This window comes from Balaenoptera borealis, assembly GCF_965194805.1.
Source record: "Balaenoptera borealis genome assembly, chromosome: 16".
Lineage (NCBI taxonomy): Eukaryota > Metazoa > Chordata > Mammalia > Artiodactyla > Balaenopteridae > Balaenoptera > Balaenoptera borealis.
This window is the reverse complement of record NC_138872.1, coordinates 69403724-69421893: the sequence shown is the minus strand read 5'-3', so window position 1 is coordinate 69421893 and position 18170 is coordinate 69403724. Positions and strand designations below refer to the sequence as shown.

Sequence of the window (18170 nt, the reverse complement as noted above, 5' to 3'; positions counted from 1 at the left end):
GCTGCCAGAGGTTATCTCTGAGTGACGGGCATATGGGTGATTTCTTTTTTCTTTGCCATACTTTTTTAGAAGTTTCCAAAGTCCCTACTAAAAATTACAGTTTTTAAAAGTGCAGGAGGACAGCAGTACAAAACACACTAATAAATGATTTTTTAAATAAAAAATAATTTAAATGGATTTTGTGGACTGAACTGCCCAGCTGGGTAAATTTATAAACTAGCGGAAAGATAAGCCCAAGGGGTATGATTAACAACCTGGAATTTTCACACAGGAGACAGTCCTTGACTCTGCCAAGTTCTTTGTTTTGTATAGACTACCTGCCTAAGGCCATGTGTCAGACACATCAATAGGAAGCTTAAGGGCACCCACGACATTAAAGGCCAGGCAACAAGGGGCAGCTGAAAAGGAGGAACTCGATCAAGATCAAGGCAACAAGAAACACTGAGACAAGCCTCCATGCTCTGTCCCTATGGCCCTACTCTTGCAGGCCAGGGAAATTCATCTTAAATATAAGAGAAGAGAGAAATTCAACCCACAGCTGCAGGGGTGTTAGAGAGATATAATGATGTGTGTTTAACATCTAGTAAACCTGGTTACAAGTTGATTAAAAAGACAATCATTGGGTCCTTTTATTAAGATGATTACAAGACTCAAAGTCTCTTACCATCCAGCTGAGAAAATTCCACAGACTTCTAAAGGGCTGTTGGTTTGTTTTCATACATGTGGTTTATTTAAACAGTTCTCCTGGGTTTTGTGCTATAAAAACACAGAGGATATAACAGCTGATTCTCTGGCTATGTTCATGGATCGGATCCACGTATACGTCCCCTAGTTCTTCCTGGGTCGAAAATTCCCGTCAAGTCTTACGTTCTCTGGGGACAAAAAAATTCCCCCTTTCTAGGTTAAATCAATACAAGTGAAGTCACCTACCCAGTTCACTTCCTCCTTTGGTGGCCCAGCAAAGGCAGTAATGCTGCATGAGTTGTTCAAGAAGCTCCATTTCATCCAGGAATTCAAGGGACTCTATTCTGCGGAGAGAATGAAGAGACAACAGTACAAATGTATCCAATCAAATATGAAGGTCATTAAAAAAAAAAAAAAAAAAATGAAGGTCATGACCCATGCTTATATAGTCATGGAAAGGTGTTCAGGATATACTATGCGAAAAGAAGCAGGCTACAGAATAGTATGCATGGTGTGGGCCCGTTTTAACTTATTTTTATTGAAAAGGAGAAAAAAATCCCATAAGCAAAGTCAAAAGTGACAAATGACAAACTAGAAAATAATGTTTGCAATAGAAATGACAAGGGGTAGATTTCCTTGTTATATAAAGAGCTGTTATACTTCAATAAGAACAACTTCTAAAACTTATTTAAAAGATGGGTAAAAGACCAGTTCACTGGCAAGGAGAAACAAGAGCTTTTCAACCTCATTTATGTGAAAAGAAATGTAAATTAAAACACATGAAATGTTTTCAGCTAACAGCTGACAAAGATAAAAAAAGGCTGATACATCCTTAAAAATAAATAAATAAATAAATACGTTTTTTTTAAAAGGTTGATATACATTTTACCAAGGACACGGGAAAGAGGTGCCCTCCTGCGTTACTAGTAGGATGACAAAATAGTATAACCTCTCTGGAGGGCAATTTGACCATCTCTATCAATGTTTAAAATGTACGTCCTTTCATTCTGCAATTCTGCTTTAAGAATTTACCCTATAGGTGTTCAAGAAATCTCACTGCAGCATCACAGCTGCAATGTAGTAACAGCAAAAAAACAAAACAAAAAACAAACTTTAAAGTAGAAGAGATGGGTTGAATAGATTAAACACATTCATACAATAGGATACTGTACAGCCATATAGGGTAGGTTTATATGAATTGACATGGAACAGCCTCTAAGACTTATCATGGAATTTTAAAAGCAAGTTGTTTAGGAAGTAATGTACATAGTATATTACTATCTATGTAAAGAAAAAGTGGGGGATATATATGGTTATATGTGCATGGACTAATTTTGGAAACTGCAGAAGAAAGTGGTAATGGTGGTTGTCTCTTGAAACAGAAGGTAGCTGATGGTAGTGAGGGTGAGTAACCGGGGGTTTTGTTTTATTTTCACTCTGTACTACTTTATTCTGGTTACTTTTTTTCCCCATCATGTGCTTATATGACTTTTTTCAAAAAATCATTTTAAATGTAAACTTTTAAATATATACACACACAGAGAAACATATGAAAACAGCTCTTTAAAATGTTTTCTGTTGAGATATGCACACACTGGGGCGGTGGGGACAACGCAGGCATTTCCAAAAAGAGTAAAGAAGAAAAATAAAAGATGATTCATATTCCACTATTTACAGCCACTGTTAACACGCTGGTATTGCCATTCGTCCAGGCTGTGTGTGTCTGTGTTTGTGCGCATGTGCGTGTGCGTGAAAGTGTATAGATGTACACACTTGTGCATGTTTCTGTATTTGTGCTTAGCTCCCGCCCTGGTGTGCAGGCCAAAGAGTCACAACTGAAGTAAGAATGACTATCCAAAAAAAAATAAAATAAAATAAATGAATGAATGAATGAATGAATGACTATCCAAGGAGTACTCTGGTGGCTTCCCAACTAATCTTAGCAGAGGACCTCAAGGCAGGCTTCCTAGTATGAGAAGAAACCAGCATCACGATCAAGGCTCCAGCACCATCATGACCAAGTTCAACTATCAGGACACACTAGACTGTGAAGCTGTTCCCTAGAAGGTGAACTCCACAAAGGCAGGCATGAGGTGCAGTAGGCATCTGTTAAATCAACAGGCCTGCCTCCGGTTTCTTTTTATACAGAGTATCTGGCAAAAGCCCTTGACAAATGTAGACACAAACTATGAGGCATCTGCAGAGCTGGGAGGGCTGGTCGGCCTGGGGTGGACAGACCAAAGGGTGGGCGGACAGACCCGCCTCTTTACCCACCTCTGTTAGGACAAAGGCTGCTGTCTGCAACATAACTAAATGCCCAGCTATAGACATTACTTTTTAATTACTTTAAAATTATTATTATCAAGGAAACAACCTAAGTGTCCATTGATGGATGGATAAAGAAAATGTGGTATATATACTGACATTTACAATGGAGTATTATTCAGCCATAAAAAAGAATGAAATCTTGCCACATGTGACAACATGGATGGACCCGGAGGGCATTATGCTAAAGGAAATAAGTCAGAGAAAGACAAATACTGTAGGATCTCTCTTCATGTGGAATCTAAAAGAAAACAAACAAACAAAACAATTGGTAGGTGCCGGAGGTGGGCGGTGGGAGGGCAGGCAGGCAAAATATGTGAAGGGGGTCAAAAGGAACAAACTTCCAGCTGTGAAATACGTAAGTCACGGGGAAGTAATGTACAGCATGGTTATTATAGTCAATAATGCTGTACTGCATATTTGAAAGTTGTTAAGAGTAAATCTCAAAAGTTCTCATCACAAGAAAAAAAAATTCTGGAAAAGTAGTGAAGATTGCTGCCATGTCCTGCCTGCCATTTGCTGCACACGGTGGGGTGTTGCTCCAGGACCTTGCTTCAAATGTGATGGCCCGCACTATGGGGCCACTGGAAACTTCTTGCTCATCATTTGCCTGAAATCTTGGCTTGTGTTCACCTTTTTAAACAAAAAATATGCACCAAAAATGCCCACAAATGCAGCTACTAAAACTCCTTTAAAGATCTTCTTTAGAAGATCTTTTATTCTTTGGACTGTGAAGAAACTGATGGAAGGTTTGTTTATTATGTTCTAAATGGAGTTTTGTTTACTACTCAAAATAAAGTGGTTCTCCTTGAAAAAAATAAATCCTGTATGTGCAGTGACCGATGTAACTGGACTTGTTGTCATTTCACAATATATACAAACATCGAATCATTATGTTGTGTACCTGAAACTAATGTTGTCTGTCAATTACACCTCAATTTAAAAAACTGTTATTAACATATATCCACACATAAATAACAGGCACCACCAAACAGGATATGGTAACCCTGAACATCTTGACATGTAGAGATAAATACAATCTATTGTTAAGCTTTTCAAAGGATGGTGGTTTACAGACCAATACATGCAATATCAATCTACTGATTCAAAAAATATAAATCTATATATTGATAAATATTTATCTTTATATACACATAGAAAAAGAATACACCCTAGCTGTCTCTGGAGGGTGCAGCTACAGAGCTCACAACTGCTCTATACTTCATGCACTTTACACTGCTCGAAAATTGTTTTATTGGAACAACGAGCATGTATTTCTTTTATAATGAGAGGAAAAGTCCACTTAAAAATCCATAAGCACACTTTTCCCCCCTTAGGAGCCCTTGGGCAATGTCATTTTCCTGCTTCTCCAAAACACAGGGATTGTGCAAGATTTCCACTGCAGAGGTGTAACCGCTTATTTCAACTAAGATAATCTATTTGGGCATAAACCTTATCTTGGCTAATAGCTAATGAGTTACTCTCAAGGAGCTACCAATGTTTAATCTACATTAGCAGCAGCTTAACTTGTTTCAAAATAAGTCTAGTTCAGGGTTGAATTTTTTTTTGTTTTTGTTTTTAACATTAAAGGATACAGACAATGATGCCTTTAATTCAGTTATCTGCCACGGAGCAAACTCTTGCCAATCCCATACCTGCTCACTTCGGCACGAGGTAATTTGCTGTACAATTCCATCATGTCGATGGCTGATGCCGATTCCCACCCACTCGACAGGAGCCGTTCTTTCTAAAATGTGCAGTGGAGAGAAAGGGAGAGGACAATGTGCTGTCATATGACCCGAGACACTCTTCACGCACACAGAATTTCCCTCGGAGGACTCCTCTTTCAAAAGCCCACTGTGGCCACTATCATCTTTTTTTTTTTTAATTTTCCCATTTTCTATACTGAACACGCATTGTTACAATGGGGGAAAATGCACACTAAAGTATAATATTTAAAGAGAAATAAAGGAAGAAACTTTTCTATAAGCAACAGTTTTTTAAAGTACCCCAGTGGTAATGTGACACAAGCCATGTAAAAACTAACGTATTTAAATGGGGGCAGGGGTGGGAAGTGTCTCTTTAGCAAAAAAATTTCAAAGGTGGGGGAGTGGGAGGGGCGGGAACTATTACAGGTTCCAAGAGATTTAAGGGACCGATCAGTCAAGTACAAAGTGGGAACCATGTTTGGATCCTGATTCAAATACACCATGAACATGTTTTTAGACGACTGGGGAAAACTGGAGATGAATTGGGTGTTAGGTGCTATGAAGGAGTTCGTGTCGACTTGTAAGGTGTGATAATGGTATCATCATTATCCTGGGGGGTAGAAGGTCCTTATTTATTTTTTTAAATTTATTTTTATTTTATTTTTGGCTGCTTTGGGTCTTTTTTTGCTGTGTGCGGGCTTTCTCTAGTTGCGTCGAGCGGGGGCTACTCTTCGTTGCGGTGCGCGGGCTTCTCATTGCAGTGGCTTCTCTTGTTGCGGAGCACGGGCTCCAGGCACATGGGCTTCAGTAGCTGTGGCACGCGGGCTCAGTACTTGTAGCTCGTGGGCTCTAGAGCACAGGCTCAGTAGTTGTGGTGCACGGGCTTAGTTGCTCCGTGGCATGTGGGATCTTCCCGGACGAGGGCTCGAACCCATGTCCCCTGCATTGGCAGGCAGATTCTTAACCACTGCGCCACCAGGGAAGCCCAGAAGGTCCTTATTGGTAGGAGAGTCACACTGAAGTATTTATGGGGAAAATGATATACTGTCTGGGATTTGCCTTAAAATATTCCAATGACACCACCAACAAAAATTTGGAAGAGGGGGGATAAATCAAACGATAATGACAAAATGTTATTAAATTACTGAAGCTGGCTGATGGAATATGGGTGTTCATTTTAACTACTCCCTCTACTCTTACGTTGTTTGAAAAACGGCATAGTAAGAAGTTAAGATAATAGGGGGTCGGAAATGTAACTCTGCGTCTTCCATACCAAGATGGCAGGACAGGGCTTGGATTTCCCCCATCACGATGAACCGGTAGCCCACGTGGAGCCCTAGCTGCCCGGAGGCAGGCACTCACGAGGGACTCTCACATTCTCTTATCTGTGAAGGGAGGGTGCCCTTTCTCGGCTGGCTAACGGTACAAGAGGACGTCCTGGTCTCTGCCCTCTGACCTGAGACTCTAATGACTTGCAGGTCTCCACTCCCGCCAGGTCACACTGTCGTCTCCGCAGGTTCTCAATCATGATCTGCCCAAACCGGTCATCCATGTTCACCTGGGAAGGGACAGAGGAGGCTGGGCATTGCCATAAGGATCTCTTTGTTAAATATGCAAGATTAAAACAACAACATCCCATTTCTAACCAGTCAAGGTTGATAATACCCACTGCAGGTCACAGAATCCTGAGTGCCATGCTGATGGAGTAGAGCCCCTCGAAAGGCAACTGGGCAGTGTCCATCCATTGCAAACACTCAGTCTGGGAGCCAACAATTCCACTGCCAGCAACCTGTCCTATAGATAGACTCACACGTGAACGCAAAGATGCAAGCACATTTACTGCAGCATTATGTATGGTAGGAAGAATCTGGAAAGAACTTAAATACCCATCATTTGGGGTTAAATTAATTCTGGCATGTTCATATAATGAAATACTATATAGCTGTGAAAACAGGAAAGGAAGATAGACAGATAAACAGATGGACAGATACGAAATGATCCCTAAGATAAACTCTTGAAAAGTAAGGTACAGAGGAATGTGTATAGTATGCTCCCATCTGCCTTTAGGGGGGAAAAAAAACAAACAAACTCTCTCCACATTTATATATGCATAGGAAAATTCTGGAATACAGCAAGGTTGCTTCCCAGATTAGAGGCTGAGGTCTTGGGTAGATAAGAGACTTTTCTTTGTCTACCCTATCGAACTACATGATTTTTTTTTTATTCTGCATGTGGCATTACTTTTTGAATAAAAAACTGGTTTATAAAATATAATTTATATATGTGCACAACTGTCACAAAACAAAATATTATGTACATGGGAATTCCCTGGTGGTCGTGGATAAGACTCTGTGCTTTCATTGCCGAGGGCATGGATTCGATCCCTGGTTGGGGAACTAATATCCCACAAGCCGCATGCAGTGAGGCCAAAAAATATATATATATTATGTACATTATTGTATTGATAGCACATACACTGTTACTTTGTCATATACAAGGTATCAAAAATTCAGCACTTTAACAATATATGAAGTGATTCCCGGATTCATAAGCCAACACCAACGCCAATGCTGCAAGACAAAATCCAATGTTACTCTTTTTTAGGGGGATGCATAAGGCTTATGTGGCACTAATGATAGGACTGCACACTATTCATTCAGGATACAAGCGTATTTGTGAGCACAAACTCCTTCATTTTATTGCCTAGGTTTGAATCCTGGCTTGATACTTAATAGCTGTGAGGCTGTGAGCAAGATGCCTAACCCCTTGGTTCAATAGTCCTCTTACCTGTAAAACTAGGATAGTACTAGTACCTACCTTGAGGGCTGTTGTGATGATTAAATAAGCTAATATATATGAAACTCAAAGAATAGCGCCTGCTATACAAGTCATCAGATTCGAAGAATTTGCAATAATTATTATCATTACTGAAATAACCGTCATCCATGTGGTTTTGTCATTTAACCACTAATTAAAAAATAATATGTTATGTGAGCAATTGACAAATGTGAGGATGATGATTCTGTACTTGTTAGGAAAGAACTGAATTAAGTTAAAAGTTTATTATTCACAAAATGAAGGTGTTGGGTAGGGTTTAACCCCATCTAAGGACAGCTATGGTCATGGTCAACATATTGAAAACCGGCACATTCTCAGGCCTGTTCCAAAGTGACAGTGTCTCTAGTCAAAACTCACTTAACCCATTGTCTCTCATGTGATGTCGAATAAAGGTTTGTTGAATAAAAGAATACACAAATGAAGCAGAGTGAATGAAATGGTACACATCTGAAATGTGTGGAAACATGGGAAGTGGAATTCCTTTTCCCCCAGGTATGGTATCCTGAAAGCAAAGACAGGTCACCAGGATTTATCCACATCAATACTAAAGACCGATGAGGCCAGCTACCATTACATCCATTCACCAGGACAGAAGACTGAGTCTGAAGAATGCCTCCAATTAAACAGAGAAAAGGAAGAAAAATCAACCAACCAAGAACCACCTATACAGGAACCTGGACTGCGTGAGGGGTGGGCAGGAGGCCAGGAGATCAAGGTCTAGCCTTAGACCTCTCCATAGCTATGTGACATTGGACAAGGTCCTGTGCTGCCCTTATCTGTAATAAAATATAAAAATAAAATAAAACGAGGTAAAAAACAAAATAAAATCAATAAAGCTAAACTAAAATAAACAATAAAAGTAGCTAGTGTATTCAGTGCTTATTATTAGTCCACTGCTGTTCAACATCTCATGAATTCCCATAATAACCCAGAGAAGCAGGTATTCTTTTTTTTTAATGAATGCACTTGCCACATTTAATCTGAATTATTTAGACTTGAGAGGTAGGTATTCTTATCCTAGGTATCTAGGTATCTAGATACCTAGATACCTAGGTATCTAGGTAAGTATCTCTCTCTATCAGAGAGATCCAAATAATAGCTAACTTAATAATAGCTTACTTAATAGCCAGGCAAGGCTGTAAATGCTTGTGCACCTATTAACTCATTTATTAATTATGAAGTCGGGATATTATTATCCTCACTTTTCTGATGAGGAAGCGGGCACAGAGAGGTTAAGTAACTTGTCCAGGTCACACAGCTAGGCAGTCTGCCTCCAGAGCATGGACTCCCAACCACCAAGCAATTCTGCTCAGGTCACACAGTCAATAATAAGAGCTAGGGCCGAGATTCAGATCCAATCTGAATTATTCCGAAGCCCTAAAAGATAACCCCTTTCGGCACTAGACCAAAGGAGAAAAACAGGGAGCTCTTGGGCCAAGCTCAGCGATTTTAGAAAGTAGGAAATTTTACATTAAAATCCTGCATTTCTAACCTTTCTTGAAAAACTGGGAGTTCAGGCAACTCCAGGCTCACTCCACATGGTAACAGTTGGCTGGAACTGAATAGTGGGCACCCCATGAAATGGGACATGGGTGCCCCAGTTCACCACAGTCCCCATCACTCCACACTATATAACACCTAGCCAACTGCCTGCATCTGCATCACTACCTGCCTCTGAAGGCATCTGAGTTTGCTACACCTACACTGATGATAGCCAAAAGTCCTTCCATCAAAATCTATGACTTTAAAGGAAACACAATGATAAGAACTCAAACAGCTTTCTTAAAGGACAAGACAGAAGTTCCAAATACTCTGGCTAAAAGTTTGCCGGCAGTCAAGAACTCAGGAGTACTAGGTTTGCGGGAACTGATTAATAAAGGAAGATATGTGAGTGGCTGGAGGCAAAAGGAAAAGGGTAAGTGAAAGCATATTCCGAGGGTGCTCAGAGAGAGAAAGCCACCACTGGCGTCCCAAGCAGAAGGCAAATTTCTTGTGCTTCCTTTTACCTGTTCGTAGTTTATGAACATGGCAGTCTCAAAACTCTTGGCTGCCCACTTGAGAAGGTTTGTAGACTGCTCCGGAGTCATGTAAACCAGCACACATTCAGCTATCAGGAGGGTTGGCAATCTTAAGGAAAGAAAAAAAAGGCACATAAATATGTTTTCATCAAAATGGGACTCTCAAATTGCACTCATGTTACAGGGAGGGCACTTCATACCCCAGGAAAACCAGAAGCACTAGTTTTCACATCAACAATCAGTGCATTGCGGCCCAAAATTTTACACTGTAAAAAGGTGAGCAATCAGCAATGATTTTTGTCTTGCTGGTGAAAATGTGTTAAATGTGTGTGGTAGACTATAAAAATAGCTAGAGTCTTCCCTACTGGGCACCCACAGTGTGGCGATGTGAACCGGCAGATTCTCCCACTCAGGAGGTGAAGCTTATTTCCCTTCCCCTGGAATCTGGGTTAGTCATGGAACTTGCTTTGGCCAATGGAACAGCAACAGACAGGATACAAGCAGAAGCTCGGAAATGACTTACACACTGGTGCTTGCTCTCTTGCTGCACTTGGAAACCTGAAACCACCATGTGAATGAACCCAAGCTAGCTTACCACTGGAGGGGAGGTCCTGTGGATGAGAATGAGGCAGCCCAGGTGACCTGCCCACCGTCCACACATGCGTGAACCCCAGGGCACATCACCTAAACCTGGCCCCCAGCAGACGAGCCACCCACCTAAGCCCAGGCCAGGTAAAGAAGGCTATATGGGAGTCTCTTGTATTATTTTTGTAACTTTTTTGTGGATTTGAATTATTTAAAAATGAAGTTAGGCATTTTTAAAATATATTTTCTAAGAGGTAGCCATTAGCAATATTAAAAAAAAGGATTAATATTTTTCAAAATATAAGTGAAAGAAAAGCAAAGACAAGACAGCCCATAAAGGAAAACAGAGAATACAAATGAAACCACAAGGAGGAATACATAATTCGAATACTTGTTTCAACAATTGTTTTTCATCCATTTTATACATCTCCAAAAGCGAGGCAAACTTCCCTATCAAGAGCTAGCCCAATTTATACCCAATTACTTCCCTAACCTTCCAGCACATCTGCCAAAACAGATGGTTACTGCAACTATAGTTAGAGCCAGAGGCAACTGACTCAGGGCCTATCACGTGCCAATTCCTGTTCAACTGTTTTCGCATGCCGTTACTTGATCTTCAAAACCATCTTGTGAGATAGTTTTTAGCCCAGTTAATAAATGAAAACACTAAGGCTCAAAAAGATTAAAAAAAAACACTGCCCCCTGTTAAACAACTAGTGAGCAGGAGAAGACAGACAGAGACCCAGGGTAAGATTCTAAGACTCGTGCTCTCCTCGTTCTGAGAAGGCTCCAGGCCCATGGGTACCAGCTTTAACCAATCTACTGCTGACTTCACAAACCCGTGTGCCCCCGAGAAATCCAGTGGTGTCCCTGAAAGTTAACACTTCCCTTCAGCTAAAAGAAAACACACTACTTGCTCAACACTGCTAATTATCAGAGAAATGCAATTCAAAACTACAATGAGGTACCACCTCACACCAGTCAGAACGGCCATCATTAAAAAGTCCACAAATAACAAATGTTGGAGAGGGTGTGGAGAAAAGGGAACCTTCCTACACTGTTGGTGGGAATGTAAGTTGGTGCAGCCACTATGGAAGACATTATGGAGGTTCCTCAGAAAACTAAAAATAGAGATAGAGTTGCCATATGATCCAGCAATCCCACTCCTGGGCATATATCTAGACAAAACTCTAATTCAAAAAGATACATGCACCCCTACATTCATAGCAGCACTACTCACAATAACCAAGACATGGAAATAACCTAAATGTCCATCGACAGATGAATGGATGAAGAAGATGTGGTACATATATACAATGGAATACTACTCAGCCATAGAAAAGAACGAAATAATGTCATGTGCAGCAACATGGATGCAACTAGAGATTACCATACTAAGTGAAGTAAGTCAGAAAGAGAAAGACAAATACCATATGATATCACCTATTTGTGGAATCTAAAATACGGCACAGGGCTTCCCGGGTGGGGCAGTGGTTAAGAATCCACCTGCCAATGCAGGGGACACGGGTTCGAGCCCTGGTCCGGGAAGATCCCACATGCCGTGGAGCAACTAAGCCCGTGCGCCACAACTACCGAGCCTGCACTCTAGAGCCCACGAGCCACAACTACTGAAGCCCGTGCACCTAGAACCCATGCTCCGCAACAAGAGAAGCCACTGCAATGAGAAGCCCGTGCACCACAACGAAGAGTAGCACCCGCCTGCTGCAACTAGAGCAAGCCCATGTGCAGCAACGAAGACCCAACCTACCCAAAAATAAATTTAAAAAAAAAAAAAGGGCACAAATGAACCTATCTATGAAACAGAAACAGGCTCACAGACAGAGAGAACAGACTTGTAGTTGCCAAGGTGGGAGTGGGGGGAGGGACAGACTGGGAGTTTGGGGCTAGCAGATGCAAACTATTATATTGATATATAGAATGGATAAACAACAAGGTCCTACTCTATAGCGCAGGGAACTATATCCAATATCCTGGGATAAACCATAATGGAAAAGAATATGAAAAAGAATGTATATATGTGTATAACTGAGTCACTTTGCTGTACAGCAGAAATTAATACAACATTATAAATCAACTATATTTCAATTAAAAAATAAATTTAAGAAAACACACTACATTCTGCAATCAGTGAACCACCTAAGGGTCTCCCCAAAGGAAAAAAGAAGCACAAATACTCTTTACAGTGTATTGACCTTGCTTCTGAACACCTGGTGAGACAGACTCAGACAATAAAGCTGGAGTGACAACACTGGGTCAAGTAGAGCTGTCCCTGACATTTGGGCTGGTGGACATGTAAATCCTAAGAATGACAGCCTGGCTGATGATTCTAGACTAAACACGTAAGCAAGAACTTCAAAATGCAGAGGCAACAGCCATCACTGTGCTGAAGTGTTAGGAAGATCACACTTTAACCCCCTATGCTTCCCACCCCTCCATCGCCCAAAGCTCACCTGTATTTGCACCTGTCCTTACCCTCCTTCCTGCCCTCTCAGAAGAATGGAGAGTGTTTCTCTTCCCTCAAAGGCTAGTTAACCTCAGTCCATGCTCTACATCCTCCCTTCCCTCTCCTCCAGCAATGATTTCCCTTGTTGCTAATTTCTTTCATCATTTGCCACTGATTCTTTGCCTTCAATTTATTCTTTAAAATAACTTTCCCTTTCCCTTACCTGCCTTCCAAACCTCTCCCTTGAGTTACTCACCTCAAATATCCTTGAAAGTGTCTTCTTCACCTACATTAGACCAGGTAGATATGCCTTTTCCTCCCACTAGCTCTTTATCTATTTGACCAGCATCACTGTGCTAAAACCACCCATCTCACTCCCCTCCTCTGCCTCCCAAAGGTAGCCACTCTCAAGAATTTGGTGTGAACCCTTCTGGCCCATTTTAAAAATACTTCTGTTACGTATATATGTAATCATGAAAATACAGTATTTGGGGGGATTTGATTTTACACATTTGGTATCACACTCTGCAATTTAATTTTTAAAAACTCAACATTAGGTTTTTGAGCTCTCGCCAAAGTCGTTTCTAATTTTCTGCTACTAAAAACAGAAGCTGCAATGAACATCCTCCTTGTACATACATGTAGACCTTCTCGGGGGGACACACACAACAATGGAACTGCAAATTCATATGGTACTGACAATTTTACTAGATAATTCCAGATCATTCCTTGCAATGGTCACACCAAGATCACTCCCACCAGTGGTGTACGACCATTCCTTTTCCCCTGATATCCTTGTCAACACTTGATACTGTCAGACTGTTACATTTTTGCCAACTTGGTGGGAGTAAAACAGAATTTCATCTGATTATTACTTAAGTTCAATACCATTTTAATATGATACCCCGTTTCCTCTTTGAGCTGCCTGGTCATCTATCCTTTGCCCATTTTTCTACTGGACTTTTTAAAAAATAGTAGGTATTCTTTATATAGCCTGGATGCTAATCCTTTCTTTATATGTTATAATTATATGTTTCTATGCATACAGTTATCTTCCCTCAAACTTACATTAGTAATCAGTATTTTACAAAAGCAATACAGGTGATTCTCATGGGAAAACAGACTCAAGGAACATTGCTTCTCAAAAAATTTCAGAAAACTACTCTAAGTAGCAATGAAAAAAAAATGGTACATGTTATCATGCCGTACCTCCAACTGGCCTTATCTCAAATTAGCATGAAATCACAAATGTAAGAGGTTAAAAAAAAATCTCACTGTGTATTCATGTTACATTTCTTTAGTTTCTCTTCCAGTTCAGGTATATCTCGGAGATCTCCTCCAATGATGGCATATCTTGTTGAATCCAACATGTGCCCATCTGTAAATGTAAGAAGAGATTATAATTTCAACAGAAATTGATCAAGAAGAGATTATAATTTCAATGGATGTGACTTTTTCAAAACTAAAGTAAATGTATTGTTTTTCTCCATTATAAAAATGCATGCTCGGGCTTCCCTGATGGCGCAGTGGTTAAGAATCTGCCTGCCAATGCAGGGCACACGGGTTCGAGCCCTGGTCCGGGAAGATCCCACATGCCACAGAGCAACTAAGCCCGTGCGCCACAACTACTGAGCCTGCACTCTAGAGCCTGCGAGCCACAACTACTGAGCCCGCGTACCACAACTACTGAAGCCCACACGCTTACAGCCCATGCTCCGCAACAAGAGAAGCCACCGCCATGAGAAGCCCATGCACCGCAACAAAGACTAGCCCCCACTCGATGCAATTAAATAAAGCCCTCGCACAGCAACAAAGACCCAACGCAGCCAAAAACAAATGAATGAATGAATGAATAAATAAATTTATTAAAAAAATAAAAATAAAAATCCATGCTCATTATGGGAAAAAAAAATCAGGTAAGAGGAGGGTGAAAATTAACTAAAAATCATACCTTCCAAAGACAACTATTAGTGTTTTAGTGTATAACATTCTAGCCTTTTTTCTATGTGCTTAAACACCTATACAAAACACGGACACATCCTCCCTCTCTCTCTCTCTCTCTCTCTCTCCCTCAAATGCATACGCACACACACATATACACACACCCTGCACAAAAAAAGATAATGGGGTCACCCAATACTTGTTTTGAAAGCTTTTCCTATTTAACAATAGTATCACGGACATCATTCTCTATGATTTCACCATGCTCCATGGAGTAGATAAAACTTACTTAGCCAATCGCTCAATATCAGACAGGCAGTATTTCCAAGTTTACTCCATCTCAGGCACTGCAATGAACATCCTTGTATACATGTCACAAAGGACTTGTCCAGTTACGCAGGTTATGATGAGAAGAATTAGGAGATCAAAGAGTAAGCCTATTTAAATATTGGTACCAATTGTTCTCTAAATGTTTTGTCAATTTGTGAGCTATTATGTTTAAAAGAAAATAGTTTAAGTACTAAAGTATTTACAAATAAAATATTTCCTTTAAAATATTCCACCAGAGGTTGGATGGAATGGTATGTATAGTAGTTCTCAAGCTTTGGCAGGCATCAGATTCACCCAGAGGGCTTGTTAAAACAGACTGATCAGGGTCTGGCCCCTGAGTTTCTGATTCAGATTTTTCAAAAATAGAAATCTGTATTTCTAACAAGTTCCCAGATGGGGTTGATGCTGTTGGCCTGGGACTACACTTTTAGAACCACCAGTACAGACGAAATGAGACTGGCAATAAAGTTAGGTGACGGGTACATGGAGGTTCACCAATCTAGTCACATTATTTTTGTGTAGGCCTGAAATTATTTTCAATTTAAACTCTCTATTTTTAAAAATAGATTATAATAAAAAAAGAAATTAAATTGCTTGATTATTTACCTGAAGCACTGTTCACTCAACTTCCTCAAAGGTACAAACCACGGAAGAAGCTGGGACATTCTACAGCCATCCTACATCATTGCTAAGAACTCAGGTTCTCTCCTGAGAACCCACAGCAAACAGTGTGGGAAAGGCGAAACAGCATGTAAGCAGGTTCTCCCTTATTTTCTTGAGAACCCCATTCAGCTGGTTCAAATACACTTGGCCACACCCCATAAGCTACAAGAAATACCTCTTAGGAATCTGCTAGATGTCAGGAAACCACCAAAGGGCAAGGCTGGGAAACCCAGAGTCAGTCCCAGGCACCATAACACCTGAGTCCAGAAAAGAATATCAAAGATGTGAAGGTACTTGCTTGTCCTGCTGTGAAAACAAGCAGTGATTCCCAAATGACTGTGTGCCTTCTTACAAATAACATATATATTCAAGATGAGTTTTTCCATCCCTGACCGCACACACACACACAGACACACACACAAAGAGACCATCAGAATGTTGAAGCATGTGGTTTCCTTGAACTGTGCAATTCACGGAAGACACGTCTTACTCAGAGATGTGGATCTAAAGGTAGCACACAAGACAAAAATGGCACATGGTCAAGATTACTCTTAAAAATTGAGCACAATGTACAACAGAGCTGCAAGGGTCAATGACCTGGGGCACACCCAGCAGAGGCCCATCCGTGTGCCCTGGCAAGCTGGCATACTGCCTGGGAAGTGCTGGACGTGATGTCCCCAAGGTCCCGTTAATGACAGAATCTGATGCTCTAATAACGCACACCACACCCCCATCATGAGCCCCACGCTCCTCTGAAGTCAGGGGCTACTCAAGCTGTGTAGAAGCAGAAGGTCTATTATCCGCCCTTGAAGGATGCCTTACCTTCATTTCACAAGAAACAGAATGCATCTGGTAGAGGATACAGGCTCAGGGCAAGTTTCAAAGGAGTTTTACTATTCTGGGAAGATACGCCATTTTTATAAAATCTAACTCTAGCAAGAGACCATGGGAACAACAAAAAAACCTTGATACCTTTGGAATGCTTCTGAGACTGGGTGAGAAAAAGACCTTGCTCATCAAAACGAGACCCACAATCCCTTCCTTTTTTTCTATTTTCTACTTCCTAAGAGAAAAACGGGAGGGGATTAAAAGCTTTCTGTGTGATGCTCTTATAAGAACAACTTTCTAAAGGAATAGCCCATACTTGCCCAATTCTGGAAAGCCAATTAACATTGATTGAAAACCTCCGAACTGCTACTAGTAGTTTCTTCTGTGATCAATCTTTAGAGGATTGACTTCTAAGAGGATTTAAGAGGGAGAACCCCTGAAAACATAACACCATGATGGGTTTTTAAAAAATTAAGAACCAATTTGTACATGGCCAGAATGAAGAGACAAGTATGAAAATCCTATTCCTCAGGCTTGGTCATCATTTCATTCAAGCAGCAGTTCTCAACCAGGGCAACTTTGTCCCTAGGGAACATCTGGCAGTGCCTGGAGACATTTTTGGTTGTCGCAACTGGGGCATGCTAGTGGCATCTAATAGGCAGAGGTTAGGGATGTTGCTAAACATTATAAACTGTGCAGGGCAGCCCCACAACAGGGAATTATCCGGCCCCAGGTGTCAGGAGGGCTGAGGTTAAGAAACCCTGCGTTAAACTTACACACAAAAATTCAAAGATCATTAGTCGACGTTAAAGTTTTAAAATCCTTAAATAGTCCTAATTATTCTTGGATAGGGACAACTTAACATGCCGTAGCTTTTATCCTGGACATGGTTCCCAAGATGAAAACTCTCTTTGGAACACACCTGCAGAGGAATGGGCTTTGGTCTCAAACAGCCCTGTCAGCAAATGTCTACTCTGCCAGTTCCGAGTCATATGGCATACCGCTCACGCCTACTTTTAAGTATAAAATGCATACAGTGGCAACCTCATACAGTTATGGCTAAGATTAAGGGCGATGTCAAAGGGCTGAGTTCCATGGATCCCAAACTGTACTGAGGTGCCCTGGGTCGGCACAACCAACTCACAAGGGCAGAACAGGATGTTTTAAATTTTTGAGGGAAACCCAGAGATGCTCAACATGCACCAGACACAAGCAGACCACCAGCTCAAGGCAGTCACCGTTTCCACAGGAGACTTCTCTGCATTCCTTTTAATGACACCGTATCTCTGCAAAGCTGATTTCTCAGGTGTGACTGTGATGAAAAAGCCACTACTGCTCAAACATCATTTGCAGTATTGCAAGAGGAACAGGTGGTAGTGTCCAATCTGGCTCCCAGGTGAGGTCATAAAGGGCCCGACAGGAGCACATATCCCATTAGAAGTAACTGTGGTTATTTAAGAATGAAATTAAGAGAGTATTTGTTCTTAGAATGTAAGTGGCTTTTTTTCCAAATGACCAAAAAATTGTTAGGACATAAATACTTACAATGCTTGAACCCAACTTATTAATAAACAGAACTGCTGATATGTTTTTTAACCTAGAGTCATCATGAAAAATTTACTGAGGCACTTAGTAAAGGAAAGTGGACATGCACTCCTTGGCCTAACTCAATGGTGGTATGTCGTGGAGGTCTTCTATGAAGACCAGACCACAGATGATTAAATCCGGGCAGGTGCTGAGAAGCTCCACCCAGATGAACCCAACCCAAATTGCCGAGCTGCAGGA

The 18170-nt window shown here is 40.9% G+C and overlaps 2 protein-coding genes across 5 annotated transcripts in view; one reads left to right on the top strand and one right to left on the bottom strand.

The window, feature by feature from the left end:
- ZKSCAN2 (zinc finger with KRAB and SCAN domains 2) overlaps positions 1 to 18170 on the top strand; it is a 502693-nt gene that overhangs the window by 47456 nt on the left and 437067 nt on the right. The window lies entirely within an intron of this gene.
- Positions 1 to 18170, bottom strand: part of LCMT1 (leucine carboxyl methyltransferase 1) — a 55158-nt gene that overhangs the window by 1798 nt on the left and 35190 nt on the right. For 3 of the 4 annotated variants that reach the window (XM_082362582.1, XM_082362583.1, XM_082362584.1), the window contains exons 6-10: positions 13899 to 14001; positions 9563 to 9683; positions 6175 to 6276; positions 4665 to 4756; positions 931 to 1028 (exon numbers count right to left, since the gene is read on the bottom strand). In XM_082362582.1, the coding sequence (XP_082218708.1) occupies positions 931 to 1028; positions 4665 to 4756; positions 6175 to 6276; positions 9563 to 9683; positions 13899 to 14001 (516 nt within the window). The remainder of the gene's footprint in view (positions 1 to 930; positions 1029 to 4664; positions 4757 to 6174; positions 6277 to 9562; positions 9684 to 13898; positions 14002 to 18170) is intronic. The other variant, XM_082362585.1, reaches the window with a different exon arrangement.